Raw genomic sequence first — 19,232 nt, 5'->3', positions numbered from 1 at the left:
ATTTCCTTCTAAATTTAATCACGGCACAGCTGAAAGAAGAATGCTCACGATTGTCTTGTCGTGGGCTTCAACTATGCACAAAATGCAGGGAACTACTGTGGATCATGCTGTTATTTATCTAGGCCAGGGCCGCGGAGAGGGGGGGGCAGCCAGGACAATTGCCCTGGGTCCCGGAAGGTTTTTGGGCAGTTTGACAGTACTCTAACTAGGATTTCATAGATACATACATATTTTGTTGCTACAAAAAATTGTTTTAAAATTGAAAATCACTTAACTAAAATCATAAGCATCCGATCAAATACTATGGGTCATAGTCATAATCGAAATAAAATGTGATTTTAAGTTAGATAAACGTTTTTGACACAATTTTATAAGCGCTATCTGTCAAAAATGCTTAAACTAACTTAAAATCACATTTTATTTCGACTTCCGAACGACTTAAGTGGTCGCCATTTCTTTGAAGTCATACTCCATACTACTCTAAAAAAACGGAGAAAAAGTAAAACGTGATTGGCTCGTTTGGAGTGCAACAAAAGAAGCGCTTTTTTGTTTTCCATGCCGGCTTATCAGCAAAATTTCCGAAAATAGCCGAACAGATTTGACAAAGTCTTCAGGTTGTTCTAAAGAAAAAGGTTGGAGGAGGTTACACGACAGAATTACTGAATACGAAAATAGTCAAAATCATAAAGCTTGCTATATAGAGTGACGCCAATATGAAATGAGAATTCGAAATGCGAGTTCAGTGGATTTTCTCTTAGCGGAAACCCTTAAAAACGAAGCAGCTCGCTGGAGAGAGATACTTCGCAGAATTCTTGATGTTGTTTTATTTCTTGGAGAAAAAGGTTGGCATTTCATTGGTTGGAAGTCCAAAAAATGGAAACTTTCTTTGTATTTTGGAACTGATCAGCAATTATGACCCCCTATTTTATGAACATTTAGAGAAGGTGAGGGAATCTCAAACGAAAAAGAATCGTTTCCAAGCACATTATTTTTCTGATGGAATACAAAATGAGTTCATAGAAATCTGTGCAAGTCAAGTAATTAGAAAGATAGAAAGCGAGAGAAATTCCGTCAAGTATTACACAGTAATAGTGGATGCAACCCCTGATTCGGCGCATATTGAGCAGACTGTTTTTATATTGTGTTATGTTTTATTAGACAGGACTCCGGAAAATGGAAAGTCCAAGAACGCTTCTTAGAATCTGTCGATTGTAACGCAAAAACAGGAGAAGCTATCGCTGAGCTGATTCGCAGCACTCTAAAAAAGCACAATATTCCACTGGATGACTGCCGTGGGGAAGGGTATGATAATGGCAGTAATATGAGCGGTCATTACAAAGGAGCGCAGAGTCATATCCTGAGAAATAACTCCCTGGCAATATTTGCACCTTGTGCTTGTCATAGTTTAAATTTATGTGGAGTGCAAGCTGCTGAATGTTGTGCAGAAGTCATCACAATTTTCGGTATTATGCAGAAATTTTATAATATCTTTAGCGCAAGCCCTCAGAGATGGGAAATCCTCAAGCATGTCACAAACACGATGGTCTGCTCGTGTGGATAGTGTGAAACCTTTCGCAACTCACATTCCCCAAATATTGAAAGCTATTGATGAATTCAAGCTTTTGAATCTGAGGTCAGACACAGTAACGTATTTGAAAGGTATTGAAGCATATATGGAGAAATTTGAGTGTATCCTCTTAGCCTACATTTGGCTCAAAGTGTTGTTGGTAATCAACCATCGAAATCTGGTACTGCAAGCTAGAAATGCCACACTGGACGTGGAAAGAGAAAATATACGTAGCCTGATTGATGAGTTGAAGAAGTTCAGGGATCAATGGTCGATCATACTTTAAGAATGTAAGATTCTGGCAGGGAGTATAAGAGTTGTGAATACCTTCGCAGAGAAAAGAAGGAAGATATGAAGGCGCCAGTTCGATGAATTACCTGGCGAATCACCTTTGTGTGTTTCCGAAACTCATTTCAAACAGCAAGTTTTTTACCTTCTTTTGGACTGATTGATTGGTAACATGACAAGACGTTTCGAAGCCGTAAATGACATTGCGATTAAATTTAGTTTTTTGTGGAAGTATCAGGATCTGACTGAAGAAGAGCTCAGAGAAAAGGCATCGGCATTCTGCACGATTTATGGTATCGATATTTCTACGGATCTAATAGATGAAATCATTCATCTCAAAGCCATCCACTTAGCAAATTTTGGGATGTGATTCGCTGCTACCATATCAACTTCTGAACAAATTTCATGACTTGAAGATGGAAGTATTATTTCCGACCATCTGCATAGCATTAAGAATATTTTGCACACTTCCAGTCAGTGTGGCTGAAGGTGAGCGTTCTTTTAGTCTATTGTCCAGCGTGAAAAATTTTTTACGTTCTATTTTGAGCCAAATTCGCTTGACAAGCTTTGGAACATTGGCGTTGGAGTCCCTTGCTCGCAGCATTAGTTTTGAATCGGTAATTTTCATATTTGCAGACCAAAAAGCACAGAGGGGTTTCCTTGGCTGATTCAAGCTCTTAAAATGTACATATTTAGAAAAAGTTAATGTAATTAAATCAAACAATGAAATCTAACATTTCATTTATGTAAGTGCTCCAGTAAATCGTATTTTATATGAAATAAATCTGGCAATGTGAATTGAAAAATTTATGTATGTTATGTTATTTTTTTTACTGGATTGAGTTTATTTTTTAGGCCCATGAACGCAAACCAGGACCGGGATCGGCTCTCTGCGGCCCTGATCTGGGCTGCAAATTATTAGCTGCTGGTCAAGATTTTAAGCCGAGTTAGATCTTCGAATCGAAGAACTTAACTGTTCAAAGTTGACTTCGAAGAAACCTTGTAATGTTGATGCATTAAAAGAAATGGATAGGATGAGTAACGTTACAAATAACTAAGTAAAGATTACATAACTAATTTAAACAATATTTTACCCTACTAAAAATTAAAAAAAAATGATATTTAAATTAAATTTAAGAAAAAACTTTTCTAAGAACAAGCTTTTATTACTTGTTAATAAAACGAACAAAAAAGTAAAAAATAAAATTAGAAAAAAAACTTTTTAAAATAAGCTTTTATTATTGGTTAATAAAATTAACTAAGAAGTAAAAAATAAATTGACTGTAAAGAAATATAACACTTTATAAGTTCATTGTAACCTTTAACGTTAATTAGGCTTCCTCGTCTGTGACAAAAAAAAATCCATATTGTACATAATTAATAAGCTTATTCCGTCTAACTCTGCCCTCGCCCCTCTACTTTTTCCTAATCTTTGTATTCACACCTGCCTCCGTATTTTTCGCTTCATCTATCTCCATCTTCCTCTCATTCTACCTCTTTCTCAGTCTCCTTCTCCTTCTCTCTTTTCTTCTCTCTCAAGTTTTTCCCATTCTTCTTCATATCTTATTACCAGTCCCAGAGGGTGGTATGTATTTTGTTCCAGTCCCATTCCGAGTCTCAGTCCCAGTCCCACTCCGAGTCTCAGTCTCAGTCTTAGTCCCAGTCCTAGTCCTAATCCCAGTCCCAGTACCGTGCGTTTGATAGGCATATTTTATAAATTAATTTTACGATTGCCCCTCTTCACATTTTGTGTGAAATCTCCGAAATAATTTGAGATATTGAAATAGATCCCACATCACAATGTAGTACTCATTTCTACCTTTCATTTGACACCCATGTTGGAAAAACTAATTTTGGGTCACATTTGGAACCGGATAAGATATCCTGATGAAAGATGTCTTAAGTTAGGATAGACGTCTAGTAATATAATAGTGAAGGTTTCATTGAATTCAATGGAGTAGTTTTTGTGTGTGGTGGGCATAATGGTAAAAAAAACAACATTTTTGGTCACCCTGGGTCCACATTTTGGGCAATAACTCGGGAACTGGGTGAGATATCCAAATGAAGGTTCTCCTAAGTTTTAAGTTAGACTTCATGAGATAGAATAGTGAAGTTTCATGCAATTCTAACCAGTAGTTTTACGTGATGCCCGGACAATCGTACAGACAGTCAGACAGACAGACAGACAAACAAAAATTCTAAAAATTGTAGATTTGGGTTCCGTTGGTCCAATAACGACCCCTCCTCTCAGTTTTTCTTGAATATCTTAAATGTACTGACATCAACCTGTTACAATTTTATTATATGTATGTAGAGATAATAAAAGTTTATTTTTAAAAAGTTGTTTTTCTTTAATTTTATTACTATAGCAACGCGTCTCGCTTCCACTCTGTCGTTAGCCAAAGGCGTGATAGCTTAAAATTGTGTTTTGTTTTTTTAATATCGCTTATTCTTTAAACTTTAAATTTCATCAAATACGCAATAAATTACCTTTTCCTTCGTCTCTTTCAGGTCTCTCTGGACTCTGAACGACCCATTGTATCAGCATGCCGCACCGGCAGCAACAGCAACAATAACAACAATGGCACAAATAATGCCATCAGTGGTGGCAGCATAAATAGCAGCAACAAAAACAGCTTTATTCAACATCATCAACATTCGTCGCCGCATTCGCACCCGCACCCGCATCCACACAACCCACTTTAACGAGCGCGCGTCAACCACATGTCACATTCTTCAAATAATGTATTGCGTGCGCGGCGTGGTGTGGTGCGCATGCTCATCATTTTCGTATTAACTTTTGCACTTTGCAATTTACCTTATCATGCAAGGAAAATGTGGCAGTATTGGTGAGTAGCGTTTATGCAAAATCATAAATTGAATTTCACACTTCAAAAGTATAAAAAAATGTATTAAAATCCCAACAGTTTTATATTTGACAGTGCGAGTAGTGCGGCTGTAAAACTGTGTGCTCGTGAGTGTGAGTGCGCAATTACTGTGCGAAGATTTGGCAAGATTTTTGATTTAGATTTTATGTTCATGATGGCCATGCAAATTTTATGCGCTGCACTGATTTCCTAAGTGAAATGTAATTTAATATTTTTTTAGAGGTTGTTGTTGTTATCTTGTCAAAATTTGCACTTCTCATTAGTGATGCACATAAAAATGCTAATTCAGACAAAATATGCAATGCGCACTAGAGACCTCGCAGATTTGAATTTGTGTAAGAATTTGATAAGCAGCAAGTCGTGTCTTATAACATTTTATTTAATTAAGCTGAAAATTACTCAAAGGCAGATACTTGCTGCATATGAAATTAATTTGAGCTAAATATTGTAGGTGAGCCAAGCTTTTGCGATTCAGGGAATTATTTATTTTGGTTGCAAATTTCAATTAGTGTATCATTTACGATGAAGAGCGAAGTATAAGAATTTTATACCCAGCTGTACTTGTACATATGGTATTATAACTTTGATTGCATAACGGTTGGTTGTACAGGTATAAAGGAATCGCGATGGAATTAGACTTCCATATATCAAAATCATCAGTATCGAAAAAATCTGACTAAGCCTATGTCTATGGGTTTTAGTTGCCTCCTATGACATATAAGCCTACTGCGGGAATATTCTTTTAGCTTGCTAGAGGAGTACTTATTGAACGGTTTTTGTACCCAGCTATTCTTGTGCAAAGGGTATTATAATGTTATTCGGATAAGGGTGGATTTAAAAGGTATAATGTAAACAATAAAGATAAAGAATTCCTTATATAAAAACTATCAGCGTAGTAAAAGTTTATATTTACCCATGTCGCATAATATCCACGCCTAGTTATTCGATATCGAAAATTTCGAAATAATGAAAAAATGCGACTCATTATCAAATACTTATTAATTGATTAAAATTGATGAGCGAATTAACGTTGTATCGTTTATGGTTCACGATGGTGGAGCTCAAGAACTTCTACGCTCAGAATTTTCAGCAGAAAATTCCTCAATAGAGCGAAGCTTACCAGATCTGGGCAAGCTTACAAAGATGCCGTAAAAATCTTTAAGAAGATAGTCAAGAAGGTACAGAAGGACTTGGGAAAAAATTTGCGACAATATAGACAGGGAAACTCGGAGGCCAAGAAACGGATTTCATGTTATTGCTCACGCTGATGACATCGCTCTAACAGCAATGGATATACCTCTTCAGAATCTAGACCCACTTCAGCAGATTGATTTAATCTTCCTAGAAAACTGCTCTTTTGCAACTTTCTTCAAAACGAATACTGCAAATACTGAAATGGTTATATTCAGCAGACGCTACAAAACACCTCCTTTCAAGCCATTGACATCAACATTAAACTAGGTAAGGCTCAAACTCTCACCAAAGATAATATGCCTATTGGAACCCGCCTATAGAAGCAGAGGTAGAGCGCGGCCCCCACTCCGCTGGAAGCACCAGGTGGAAAAAGATTTAAACTCCCTTGGTGTGGCCAATTGGCGCCGGTTGGTAGATAGAAGAAGCGACTGGCGCGCCTTGTTGGACGGCCATAACCGTTTAAAAGGTTAAGCGCTAATTTAGTAAGTAAGTAAGTATTTGAGACAAAAAGTTGATGTGGGTCAAGCATAACTGCCATCTGTGCCTGTGAAGCAGTCTTGCGAAAAATGTGCGGCTTAAAACCACACCACCGTGGTGTGATGGTAGCGTGCTCCGCCTATCACACCGTATGCCCTGGGTTCAACTCCCGGGCAAAGCAACATCAAAATTTTAGAAATAAGGTTTTTCAATTAGAAGAAAATTTTTCTAAGCGGGGTCGCCCCTCGGCAGTGTTTGGCAAGCGCTCCGTGTATATTTCTGCCATGAAAAGCTCTCAGTGAAAACTCATCTGCCTTGCAGATGCCGTTCGGAGTCGGCATAAAACATGTAGGTCCCCTCCGGCCAATTTGTAGGGAAAATCAAGAGGAGCACGACGCAAATTGGAAGAGAAGCTCGGCCTTAGTTCTCTTCGGAGGTTATCGCGCCTTACATTTATTTATTTTTTTTTTTTTCTTTTTAAAACCACACTTTATGCATAGAAACTAGAGTGCAGCGGTCAGACGCAATGCCACGAATACTACCCTCCACAAAATCTCTAGAGGTTATGCTCAAGCTCCTCCCAATATTCCTCTATGGCGAGTTGGAATGCAGTTAGACTGAATGCAGTATTGCCCTGGAGTGACACCAGGAATCATTCCGGAAAACTTTCTTCAACTACATAATGCTACTCCGACCTTTCCTTTCGAGAACCAATTCTCTACAAGAATGCCGGCTTGAAACGAATGACAGATAACTCCTCTCCATACCCTGAATTCACTGCAGTCTTCACGGATGGATCCAAACTTAATGGCAAAGTGAGTAGTGGTATTTACTCAAGAGATCTTTCGCATTCCTTAAGTAATAGGCTTGTGTAGCATCTTTCAGGCAGAACCAACAACTATTAAGGAGGCTGCTCTAGGGTTTATATCTAAGAATCTTACGTCCGTTACACGTCCGCAATAGATTGCACACAGTCGCTACACCAACTAGCCTCTCGGTGCACAACAAAGGGTGATGTAGATCGAGGCTCACCGTAGTAATCCTAGTGAGCTTGGTGCTGATGAGCTAGGGAAAAAGTCACTGAACAGACTGAGGTATTTCAGGAAAGGAACATCGCTCCTCCTCCAGCCACTTGTAAACACTTCCTCATGTCTGCACTTACCGGGAAGCCAATGCCAAATGGGTACTGGAACCCACTTTTTAGGTGTCCGGAAAATCTGGCTTCGCTTAAGTGAGAACCAATCTAAGTTCCCTATCAATCTTACTCTTCTCTCCTTAGGTCCTTTGATCGAGATATTAGCGGTGCAGTCTCTGATAAGAGAACGCCGCGGAAGCATGGCATCTCAACGAATGACTTCTGTCGAAGCTGTAGGAATAATGAGGGGATAGAAGGAGTTTGAATATTTCCACTGCAGATGCTTGGCTCCAACTTAACATGCATTGCTGAACAAGCACTTCACCGACTAGTTATTGAAGCTTGGTTTAGCTGAAAATTAACATAAGACTTACAAAAGGTGGAGGGGCTACAGCTCATTTAGTGGTATCCCGCAAAATCACGATAACCTTGCATTAAAAATTATGGGGAAGAAGGCTTCGATCGCTACGACAGTGCGATGAAGTTGCAGGTTGAAGGACCTCCCTGAAGAAAGTCGGCTTAAAAGTCATAGAAGAACTTATCTCGCTGAGGAGATTGACCAGGCTCAATAATGCTCACAAAAACCGTACAATTTTGAAGTAGCTGAAGCTGACCGGTGCGTAAGAAGTCAGGTTTCAAGCATCCTTAAATACTCTTTTTGTTTGCCAGTATGATGAAATTCTTGTAGATTTTTTGTCAACAAGAGCATTGGATCTTTCACTTAAAATAAAAAAACATGCAAGATGCATCTACCCAACGAAAATAAAAAGCCAAAAATGTCAAGAGTAACAGCAAAAAAGGCTACCAAAAGTAAATTCGTGTTCTTGAACAAGAAGTTAATGAACTGTAAAAAAAGCAACTTGCGACGCAGTTGGCAAACAAGACATGTGGAAATAATACCAACAAAGTGAATGTGTAAAATAAATAAATAAAACAACAAAATAACAAAATAACACATTTCCTACCTACATTATCTCTACCATTCCCGTAACAACGATACAGTCGGTCAGTGGTCACGGAGCTGCAATAATGGCCTTGCTACTTTTCTTTATTTGAACCAAAATTGGTAAATTTCGTACAATATTTCCTCTACTATTGCGGTTGCTTGGCTTTGTTAGTACATGCTACTGAAACTGGATGATCGACAATTTTTTAAGCAATGCATAGATATGTCAGGTCTTCCAGAATATATCAGTTCTATGCAGATAATACACTTCTGAGAATGCTTTCGATATGGCTTATATCATTTTGTTGTTGTTGTAGCAGTAGTGCTTCGCCCCATCAAATGGGTGCGATTACTCACAAATTGTCATCAGTATCCTTTTTGGATTGTTTATATAATGTTATTTGTTTGTATAGATTTTGCAGTTTATATCCCTGAGGACGGTTACTGCGGAGTAACCGAAATATATCGGATTTTTAAAGAAAACTTGTGTTTATTTTTTAATTGACCTCGAGCCGGCAAAAATATATATTAAATATGAAAGGTCGCCAAACAATTTACTCTACAAAAACGGAAGGCACGCCGTATGAATACAACAACAAAATTGGATATGCGAAAATCAAAGGCAACAATGACAATTCAAGATCGGTAATAAACAAATATCAGTCAACATCCAAGAAATTAGTAAAACTAAAATCTAGCATTAAGTTTTTGTTAAAGTGTAGAAAAACTAAGGTCATACCGAATGTAATCAAAAATTCCACAAAATGCAACAATTTATTTGTATTTGACTCAGACACACATTCAAATATATACAGACTCTTGGACAAACACACATACTGTTTTCACACAAAACTATTAAATTTACTAATTAAACATAAGCACAACAAATTGAAGATACAAAACATGGAAATTGAGGAAGTCACAACAAAGCTAAGGAAACAGCTGGACGCGAAAGAATTCGAAGTTTTCATGGAAAGTGAGAAGAATATTACCAATAAGTTAAGAGTGACACTGAAGAAACGACAAGAAATGAAACATGAGAAACTGCGATGCCAACGCAACAGTGTATTAACCACGAATAACAACAACGACTGGTTTGTTAATATTACGAAAACTGAGTTTCCACAAGATATAAAAGCATTGTTAGCTAAAGGGCCGAAGTTCGCGTTACAACAACGACTGGTTTGTTAATATTACGAAAACTGAGTTTCCACAAGATATAAAAGCATTGTTAGCTAAAGGGCCGAAGTTCGCGTTACCTATAGAAAAACAACGATTCCCCCTCTTCCAATACATCGCCGACGGAGAGGATCTCATACAAACTCTCAGCGTGAAAGAGGAACAAGAGCAAGCGCGCACAAAGTTCTCATTACTTGTGAAACATCACACGACAACTAATAAAGAAAGTGCAATAGACCGTGCAATATTAGACACATTATTTCGGACGCGGGATTTTCTAAGAAAAAAATGAAAATATTAGAATTTTAACTTCGGACAAGGGAAACAATACCGTCGCAATGGAGATAGATGACTATAATAACAGAATGAGTGATATTTTAAATGACTTGACTACATATAGAATTTTGAGACTTGATCCAACCTCCAAATTACAAAACAAAAATAATACTATAGTCGATAAACTATTTAAAATGGGATATATTTCGAAGTCTGAAAAACACAAACTCACCACAACCACCGCCCTTCCCCCTAGACTATATGGACTTCCAAAAATACACAAAGAAGGACTACCACTCAGACCAATTTGCTCAGCGATTAATTCCCCATCTTACGGTCTGTGTAAGTTCATAATTAATATTTTAAGGAACATAACAGCCATCTCTCCATATAACATAAAGAACGCACTTGAATTTAAAGAGAGGATTAATAATACCTTGATTTGTGATGATGAAAAACTTATCTCCTTCGACGTGGTTTCTTTGTTTCCTAGCATACCTACACAATTAGCACTTGACATTATACAAGATAAATGGACGATTATAAAAGAACACACCAGGATACCAAAGAAAACGTTTATGGATATACTTAAATTTTGCATCGAAGAAAATAGGTACTTCAAATTTAACGACACAATCTACACACAATTAAAAGGAATGCCCATGGGATCACCTGCATCGCCAGTCATTGCTGACATAATTATGGAAGAACTTTTGGAAAAAACAATGACAAAACTAAAACAGAAACCGAGAGTACTTACAAAATATGTTGATGACCTTTTTGCAATCATACAAGAAAACGAGATTCAAAATACGTTGAATACGCTTAATTCCTTTCACAAGAATATCAAGTTTACTGTAGATTTAGAAGACGGGGGCAAATTACCTTATCTGGACTCCATTATAATAAAAGAAGGTAACCAGCTAAAATTACGGTGGTATGAGAAACAAACAGCGTCTGGACGAATCATCAATTTTAACTCTAAACATCCTAAAACGATGATCATGAATACAGCAATGGGCTGTATACGACGCATGTTAAATAATAAAATAAAAGATCAAAATTCAATATTCAGCATCAAATTCAAGACAAACCCAAACTATTCAAATCGGTAACTTACGTACCCCATTTATCTGAACGCTTAATGATGTCAGATTGCTACGACAAAGAGAAAATAAAAATATCTCACAAGCCTACAAGTACCCTTAAAAACATATTTAACAGAACTAAGTCAAAAATACCGGAAATGGACAAAAGTAATGTCATTTATAAAATCCCATGTAATGGAAACCAGAAAGAGCTGTGCAACAAGGTATACGTTGGTACAACCAAATCAAAATTAAAAACGCGATTGGCACAGCACAAATCAGACACCAAACAATGCCAAAATTCTTTTACACATAAAACTGCGCTAATGGCACACTGTGCATCGAGCGGACACTCTCCCAATTTCGCTAAAGCATCCATCTTACAGCAAGAAGCAAATTATTCCAAGCGTTTCTCACTTGAAATGTTACACATTATAAACACTCCGCCAAATATACGACTGAACTACAAGACTGACACGGACAACGTCGCGCATATTTACAGACATTTAATTACAAATAAAGTAGTAACAAACTCCACGCCTAAGCAAGAGGACGTGTAAATTAATGTATGTCATTTGTTGTTACTGTTTCATCAATATTTTGTTTATATAATGTTATTTGTTTGTATAGATTTTGCAGTTTATATCCCTGAGGACGGTTACCGCGGATTAACCGAAATATATCGGATTTTTAAAGAAAACTTGTGTTTGTTTTTTAATTGACCTCGAGCCGGTAAAAATATATATTATTATAAATATTTAAAGAATTTTTATTGTCCCCTTAATGAATAAATTTTGAATAAAAATTTTTCTCAGTCCTACAATATTTTTGAAGAATTTTTTGTTGTCAATTTGTTAGTTCAAATTAGAAAATCATGCCGACGTGCCCTGATTTCATATGAAAGTGCTGTTTTCTTTGCACTTCTATGAAATTCAAGATCTTTCATATGAAACGAATTTATATGTGAGAGCATATTGGAGTGCTATGAATTTTTTTTATATGCAAAGTGTGAGTTTGTATCTGTGCCTATTATTCAGGGCAAAAAAAAAAAAACAAAAGTGCTTTAAGCGTATAGGGGTTGAACAGCTTTTGAAATGAAACTAGCTGTAGTAAGGATATTTGTTATTCATAAAACTCAAAAATCAACCTTTTGTGAGAAAAACTTAACAATATTTGGTATGTAGGTTCCTGGGCACTCATCTCAGATCGCTATTTAAAATGAACGATATCGGGCTATAACCACGCCCACTTTTTCGATATCGAAAATTTGGAAAAACCGTAAAAGTGCGATAATTCATTACCAAAGACGGATAAACGGTAAAAATTGGTAGGTGAGTTGAACTTATGACGCCGAATAGAAAAGTAGTAAAATTTTGGACAATGAGTGTGGCACCGCCCACTTTTAAAAGAAGGTAATTTAAAAGTTTTGCAAGCTGTAATTTGGCAGTCGTTGAAGATATCATGATGAAATTTGGGAACATTACTCTAATTACTATATGTATGCTGAATAAAAATGAGCAAAATCGGATGACGATCACGCGCACTTTAAAAAAATTTTTTTTTTTAAGTCAAATTTTAACAAAAGATTTAATATCTTTACAGTATTGAAGTAAATTGTGTCAAAATTCGAATTCAGTAATGATATGGTGCAACAAAATACAAAAATAAAAGAAAATTTCAAAATGGGCGTGGCTCCGCCCTTTTTCATTTAATTTGTCTACGATACTTTTAATGCCATGAGTCAAACAAAAATTTACCAATCCTTGTGAAATATGGTAGGGGCTTAGATTATAGGACGATAACAGTGAAAAAAGGCTTAGGTTGAAGCCACGCCCAGTTTTTATACACAATCGACCTTATGTCCTTTCGCTCGGCCGTTAACACGATAACTTGAGAAAAAATCGATATATCTTTACTAAACTCAGTTCATGTACTTATCTGAACTCACTTTATCTTGGTATTAAAATTGGGTGAAATCCGAGTATGACCACGCCCACTTTTTCGATATCGAAAATTCCGAAAAATTAAAAAAATGCCATAATTCTATACCAAATACAAAAAAAGGGATGAAACATGGTAATTGGTTTGGTTTTCTGACACAAAATATAACTCTAGAAAAAACTTTGTAAAATGGGTGTGACACCTACCAATAATAAGAAGAAGAAAATGAAAAAATTCTGCAAGGCGAAATCAAAAGCCCTTAGAATCATGGCAGGAATACTGTCGGTGGTATTACATACATATGTATATAAATAAATTAGCGGTACCCGACAGAAGATGATCTGGGTCACCCTGGTCCACATTTTGGTCGATATCTGGAAAACTCCTTCACATATACAACTAAGGGCCCTTTTAAAACCCTCACTAATACTTTTGTTTTGATACCCATATCGTACAAACATATTCTAGAGTCACCCCTGGTCCTCCCTTATTGCGATATCTCAAAAAGGCGTCCACCTATAGAACTAAGGCCCACTCCCTTTTAAACACTCTTTAATACTTTCCATTTGAAACCCATGTCATACAAACACATTCCAGGGTTACCCTAGGTTCAATTTGCTAAATGGTGATTTTCCCTTAATTTTTCTCCAAAGCTTTCAGCTGAGTATGTAATGTTCGGTTACACCCGAACTTAGCCTTCCTTACTTGTTTTTACTACTTTTATCATTTTTAACCTTTTTTCTATTTTTAACAATGGAGTTCTCTGTCTGCTTAGTCGTTTTTGAAACCACTTCAATTCTTTTATTTTTCAGTTCTTTCTGGTCTACGACAGTGAATATATTTTCATACCATTTCGTTGCTTCACAACTGCAAAATTTTATTAGAGAGTTATACCGTTTTTCGATAAATGAAGCTAATGTCTTTGTTTAAATATCACTATCATTTTCTAAGATTAATATGGTATGTGTATGTAATCGTGATCTTTTTATTTAGTTGATTTATGGAAAAACGGTGTAAGTCGACTTATACCATTATTCACATTACTTACTTACTTACTTAATTGGCGCTTAACCGTCTAAACGGTTATGGCCGTCCAACAAGGCGCGCCAGTTGCTCCTTCGCTCCGCCAACCGGCGCCAATTGGTCACACCAAGGGAGTTTAAATCGTTTTCCACCTGGTCCTTCCAACGGAGTGGGGGCCGCCCTCTACCTCTGCTTCCATAGGCGGGTTCCGATAGAAACAATTTTTCTTGGCCGGATCATCATCTTTCATTCGCATAACATGGCCTAGCCAGCGCAGCCGCTGCGTTTTAATTCGCTGGACTATGTTGATGTCTGCGTATAGCTCGTACAGCTCATCATTAAATCTTCTTCGGTACTCGCCATCGCCAACGCGTAGAGGTCCATAAATCTTTCGAAGAACTTTTCTCTCGAACACTCCCAAAGCCGCTTCATCTGCTGTTGTCATGGTCCATGCTTCTGCCCCATATAGCAGGACGGGTACGATAAGTGACTTGTAGAGTATTATTTTCGTTCGCCGAGAGAGGACTTTACTTTTCAATTGCCTACCTAGTCCAAAGTAGCATTTATAGGCAAGATTGATTCTTCGCTGGATTTCAGTGCTGATGTTGTTGCTAGTGTTGATGCTGGTTCCCAAATAAACGAAGTCTTTTACTATTTCGAAATTATGGCTGCCAACAGTAGCGTGGTTGCCAAGGCGCATATGCGCTGACTCTTTGCTCGATGACAGCAGGTACTTCGTTTTGTCCTCATTCACCATCAAACCCATCTTTACCGCTTCTTTTTCCAGCTTGGAGTAAGCAGAACTAACAGCGCGGGTGTTTAGGCCGATGATATCAATGCCATCAGCATATGCCAGTAATTGCACGCTTTTATAGTATATTGTTCTAGTGCGGTTAAGTTCTGCAGCTAGTATAATTTTCTCCAGCATCAAATTAAAGAAATCGCACGATAGGGGGTCACCCTGTCTGAAACCTCGTTTAGTTTCGAACGGCTCGGAGAGGTCCTTCCCAATTCTGACTGAGCTGATGGTGTTGCTCAACGTCATTTTGCACAGCCGTATAAGTTTTGCGGGGAAACCAAATTCAGACATAGCGGCATATAGGCAGCTCCTTTTCGTGCTGTCGAAGGCGGCTTTAAAGTCGACGAAGAGGTGATGTGTGTCGATTCTCTTTTCACGGGTTTTTTCCAAGATTTGGCGCATTGTGAAAATCTGGTCGATGGTAGATTTACCAGGTCTGAAGCCGAACTGATAAGGTCCAATCAGCCGGTTCACGGTGGGCTTCAATATTTCGCACAATACACTTGAAAGGACCTTATATGCGATATTAAGAAGGCTGATTCCACGATAGTTGGTGTATTTTGCAGTACCCCACTTCTTGTGCACTGGGCAAAGAACACTTAGATTCCAACCGTCGGGCATGCTTTCGTCCGCCCATATTTTGCTAAGAAGCTGCTGCATGCGCCTTACCAACTACTCGCCGCCGAACTTGAATAGCTCCGCAGGCAATCCATCAGCGCCCACGGCCTTGTTGTTTTTCAATCTGGTTATTGCTATTCTAACTTCGTCATAATCGGGCGGGGGGACATATATTCCATCATCATCGATTGCGGGATCGGGTTCTTCATCTCTGCGCGGTGAATTGATGCCTCCATTTAGGAGAGCAGAGAAGTGTTCCCTCCATTCCATTATTCACATATCCCCTCAATTAGACAGTAAGGAAATATTAGGCGCTGAGACTTAGTACGAATTTAAGCGAGTAAGAAAGGCTTAGTTAGGGTGGCGCCGAACATCGTATACCCAGCTGCTGTTTGCTCTCGCATAATCTAACATAATCTCGCATAATAACAGTCCCAACAAATCGCGAATAAACTAGGTTTCCTAAAAAAAATATAGGCCAATACTCGCCTGAAATACTTTTTTCGAAATAATCTTTAAACGAATTTGAAATAGTTGCAAAAAAAGTCCGGTTTTGTCCCATATTGTTACGAAAATGATCTAGCAAAACGTCAAATGTAGAGCAATTTCCGATGTAATCGTTAGAACAGACATGCAGTGACCCGCAATAGCCCACAAATAATTCTAAAAGCATTTCGCAGTTCAACAGCGTTTGCCAGGGGAATAATTTTTTATGAAAAAATGACGTATTGAATGCAACCGAAAAACATTATTTCAGTACCTTCTCATGAGAATATCTCAAAAACAAGGAAAAAAAGGTGAGCCGCGCTAACCTCCGAAGAGATTTAAGGCCGAGCTTCTATTCCAATTTACGTCGAGCTTCTTTTTTAATTTTTTCTTAAAATTGGCGGGACTGTACCTGCAGACGAGTTTTCACTGAGAAGCGTTTCATGGCAGAAATACACTCGGAGTGCTTGCCAAACACTGCTGACCAGTGGCGACCCAGCTTAGAAAAGTTTTCTTGTAATTGAAAAAACTTGTTGCTAAAATTTTGATGCTGTTTTGCTCGGGGCGTGAACCCAGGATATTTGGTGTGGTAGGCGTAGCACGTTACCATCACAACACGGCCATCAAAAATAAGAACCCAGGTAAAAAATCGGCTATCAGATTCAGCGACGTGAAGATCTTTCGAAAATTATTAGTTCGCTTCTAGGCCTGACCTTTTTTCAACTTTTGTCGGTCTGTGCTATCGGAGACGTGCTATGTAAAGAACGCACCTGGTTTTTAATTTCACAACCACTGCCGTACCAAACGTATTTCTCAGCAATATCCTTTCGCCAAAAAAATGGTTTTGCTTCTTAAGTCCTCATGCACTCAGCCATCCCATGTTTAACGACAGCCCAAAACTTATTTTTTACAAAAGCACTTACACACTCAGTTACTAAGATTACCTCACCATCGTGATTGTTTGACTTGCTGCACTCATTACACTTTTTTATCAACATAAAGCGCCAAAAAGTATGCTCGTCAATAACTTTTTTTGTCAACGCTGTGCGTCTACATTTTATCTGATTATTTTTTGTGTTTCTTCTCGTTTTCTACTTTTTATATACGCGCGCATTTTTTGCACTGATTGCAGTCAGTTAAAACTTTTTTTAATTTTTTATCTTTCTTACTCAACGCGCTTATTTTACATTCATTTATCCACCTCTCCTTGCTCTCTTTATTCCTACGCTCATTTACCGCTGTCTGTTTGTTTACGGTGCTTATTTACCTCTTTGCGTTGACATTGGCTGAATTACGATTGTGTAATTGGCTTTAATTAACAAGTAATTTTGACGGAATTACATTTCAAGTATTGAGTTTGCAAATTTTTTCTGTTTATGTAAGTCTATTTGAGGTTGACAGAGATTGACGTTGGACATGAATAAAGTAGTATGGTTTTAGGCGCATTTTTTATAGAGTTGTTGCTGCGCAAAGATTGGATTCTGAGAAGCTCGACTGCTAAAGCTTGATTGCTAAATGTTTTTAAAAGCACATTACAGGTGCCTTAAAGTATGCAATATATAGATTTCCGAAAATAGCAACACGCAATCTAGAATATTTGTACCTACATATATGTATTTGTTACGAGCTTAAAGGCAAGAAATTTAGGCCCCTCTATCTACTATATATTTGTGAAAGTATGTCTGTATGTATGTTTGGACTTGCAGCCTAAACCACAGAATGGAATCGAACGAATTTTTCCATGACATATCCTGAGTGCGTCAATCTATGGTAGGCTATATAGAAAAGTTTTCGACAAGGGGGCGTGGCACCTCCCATACAACTGGACATTTTCGTTGTCAATATATCTGAAAGTATTAAAGCTAGACGACTGAAATTAGGTGAAGAGGTATATAAGACTAATTCCTACCACCTCGGGAAAAATTGGGCATAGCGAAAAAGGGGCGTGGCATCTCCCATACAAATGGGGGTTGGGATTAGTCTAATATATTAGTCTATATAACGACGTCGGGTACTCTGCTAGTTCCTAATAATTGTGTATGGCTTTCAAGTTTTTGGCTGAAGATTTTTAACATTTCAGTGATATGAAAATTCTACGAATTTTGATTTCTGTTGAACACTTTCGGATTTTAATCAATTCATGAATTCTTCTACACACTTTTCCATCTCACTCATTTATTTACTTATATTTGCTCTCAATCTTGCGCCTTCAGCAACGGTAGAGTTCATCTAAGGACGCAATGGCACTAAAGTGCTTTTTTCCATAATTTACTATTTCAAATCTCAAATGACTTTTAAAATGCACTTTTTTTTTCATTGCACACCTGAAAACAAGTTAACAATTATGTAGCTGTTTAGCAAGTGCATGTTAAGGTATTTTTGTCAAAGTGAAGAATATTTGAACAAGTTGACCTTTTTAACTTGAAAATAAGAACTACGTTTTTTAGTTCTAATGGCAGTTAAAGTGTGTGAACGTACAAACTGTGAACATTTTTTTTATATGGACAAGCATCTGAAGTACCCTTTGGGAAAAAATTGCTTAAAAGCAATTCAAATTCTGGAAGCCTTAAAACTTGTTACTGCGATGGACGGAAGGAAGAAAATTAAAAATTGTGACACTTAATGGAGTGGCAAACAAATATATTAGCGCACTATCGGCGTCGGATTCGTAGTAGGAGAGATACTTTATCGCCAAGTACTGACGTTCACGCCTGTGGACTAAAATCTCGTCGCTATCCGAATAAAAGCGACATTTTTTCATGCGCCGCCCATGCACCGACAGAGGGGAAGTGCGATGGGGTGAAAGACGCTTTCTATGACCGCTTAGAACGCTCATACGAGCGCTGCCCCCACCATGATATAAAAGTCGTGCGAAAAGTTCAGCCTACGCTATGATATCTATCCTAATTGACTAAGATTGATCCACTTCGCCAATGCTAGAAACATGGTCATATCTAGCACGAGGTACATGCATAAAAAAATATACATCAAATTGCATTATTTCCCCCAGATCGAAATATTTTCAATCAGATCGACCACAGTCGCACGATACGAGGACCCAATATCGATACTTATCACTATCTCGTTGCTTGGAACAAACAAAAGAACAAACAAAAAAAGCTAGACGTCGAAAGGCTGCAGTCACAAAGACTGCCAATGAATTCGCAACTCCAGTCGCACACCTGCTCTCCGGCTCTCCGAGAGCATAAATCAATCCAACGAAATGCAGGAAAATTGGCAACATAACTATAAAGCACTTTGTACCACTACAGCGGAAAAAGTTGGTAACCAGCGACCACGGAAAAACAACTGGTACCATGGAGAATC

The 19,232-nt window shown here is 37.8% G+C and overlaps 2 protein-coding genes across 2 annotated transcripts in view; both read left to right on the top strand.

The window, feature by feature from the left end:
- The window catches only part of LOC137239613 (trissin receptor-like), a 123,264-nt gene extending 118,703 nt beyond the window's left edge, over positions 1-4,561 (top strand). Inside the window, exon 6 of the mRNA XM_067765124.1 lies at positions 4,367-4,561. Within this exon, the coding sequence (XP_067621225.1) occupies positions 4,367-4,561 (195 nt within the window). The remainder of the gene's footprint in view (positions 1-4,366) is intronic.
- A 14-nt stretch (positions 4,562-4,575) lies between these two features.
- LOC137239614 (trissin receptor-like) overlaps positions 4,576-19,232 on the top strand; it is a 79,476-nt gene continuing 64,819 nt past the window's right edge. Inside the window, exon 1 of the mRNA XM_067765125.1 lies at positions 4,576-4,704. Coding sequence (XP_067621226.1) covers positions 4,580-4,704 — 125 coding nt within the window. The 5' untranslated portion in view covers positions 4,576-4,579. The remainder of the gene's footprint in view (positions 4,705-19,232) is intronic.

Source organism: Eurosta solidaginis, chromosome 2 (genome assembly GCF_040869045.1).
Source record: "Eurosta solidaginis isolate ZX-2024a chromosome 2, ASM4086904v1, whole genome shotgun sequence".
NCBI classification, from domain to species: Eukaryota; Metazoa; Arthropoda; class Insecta; order Diptera; family Tephritidae; genus Eurosta; species Eurosta solidaginis.
The sequence above is the reverse complement of the archived record's forward strand: the minus strand, read 5'-3'. Positions and strand labels throughout refer to the sequence as shown.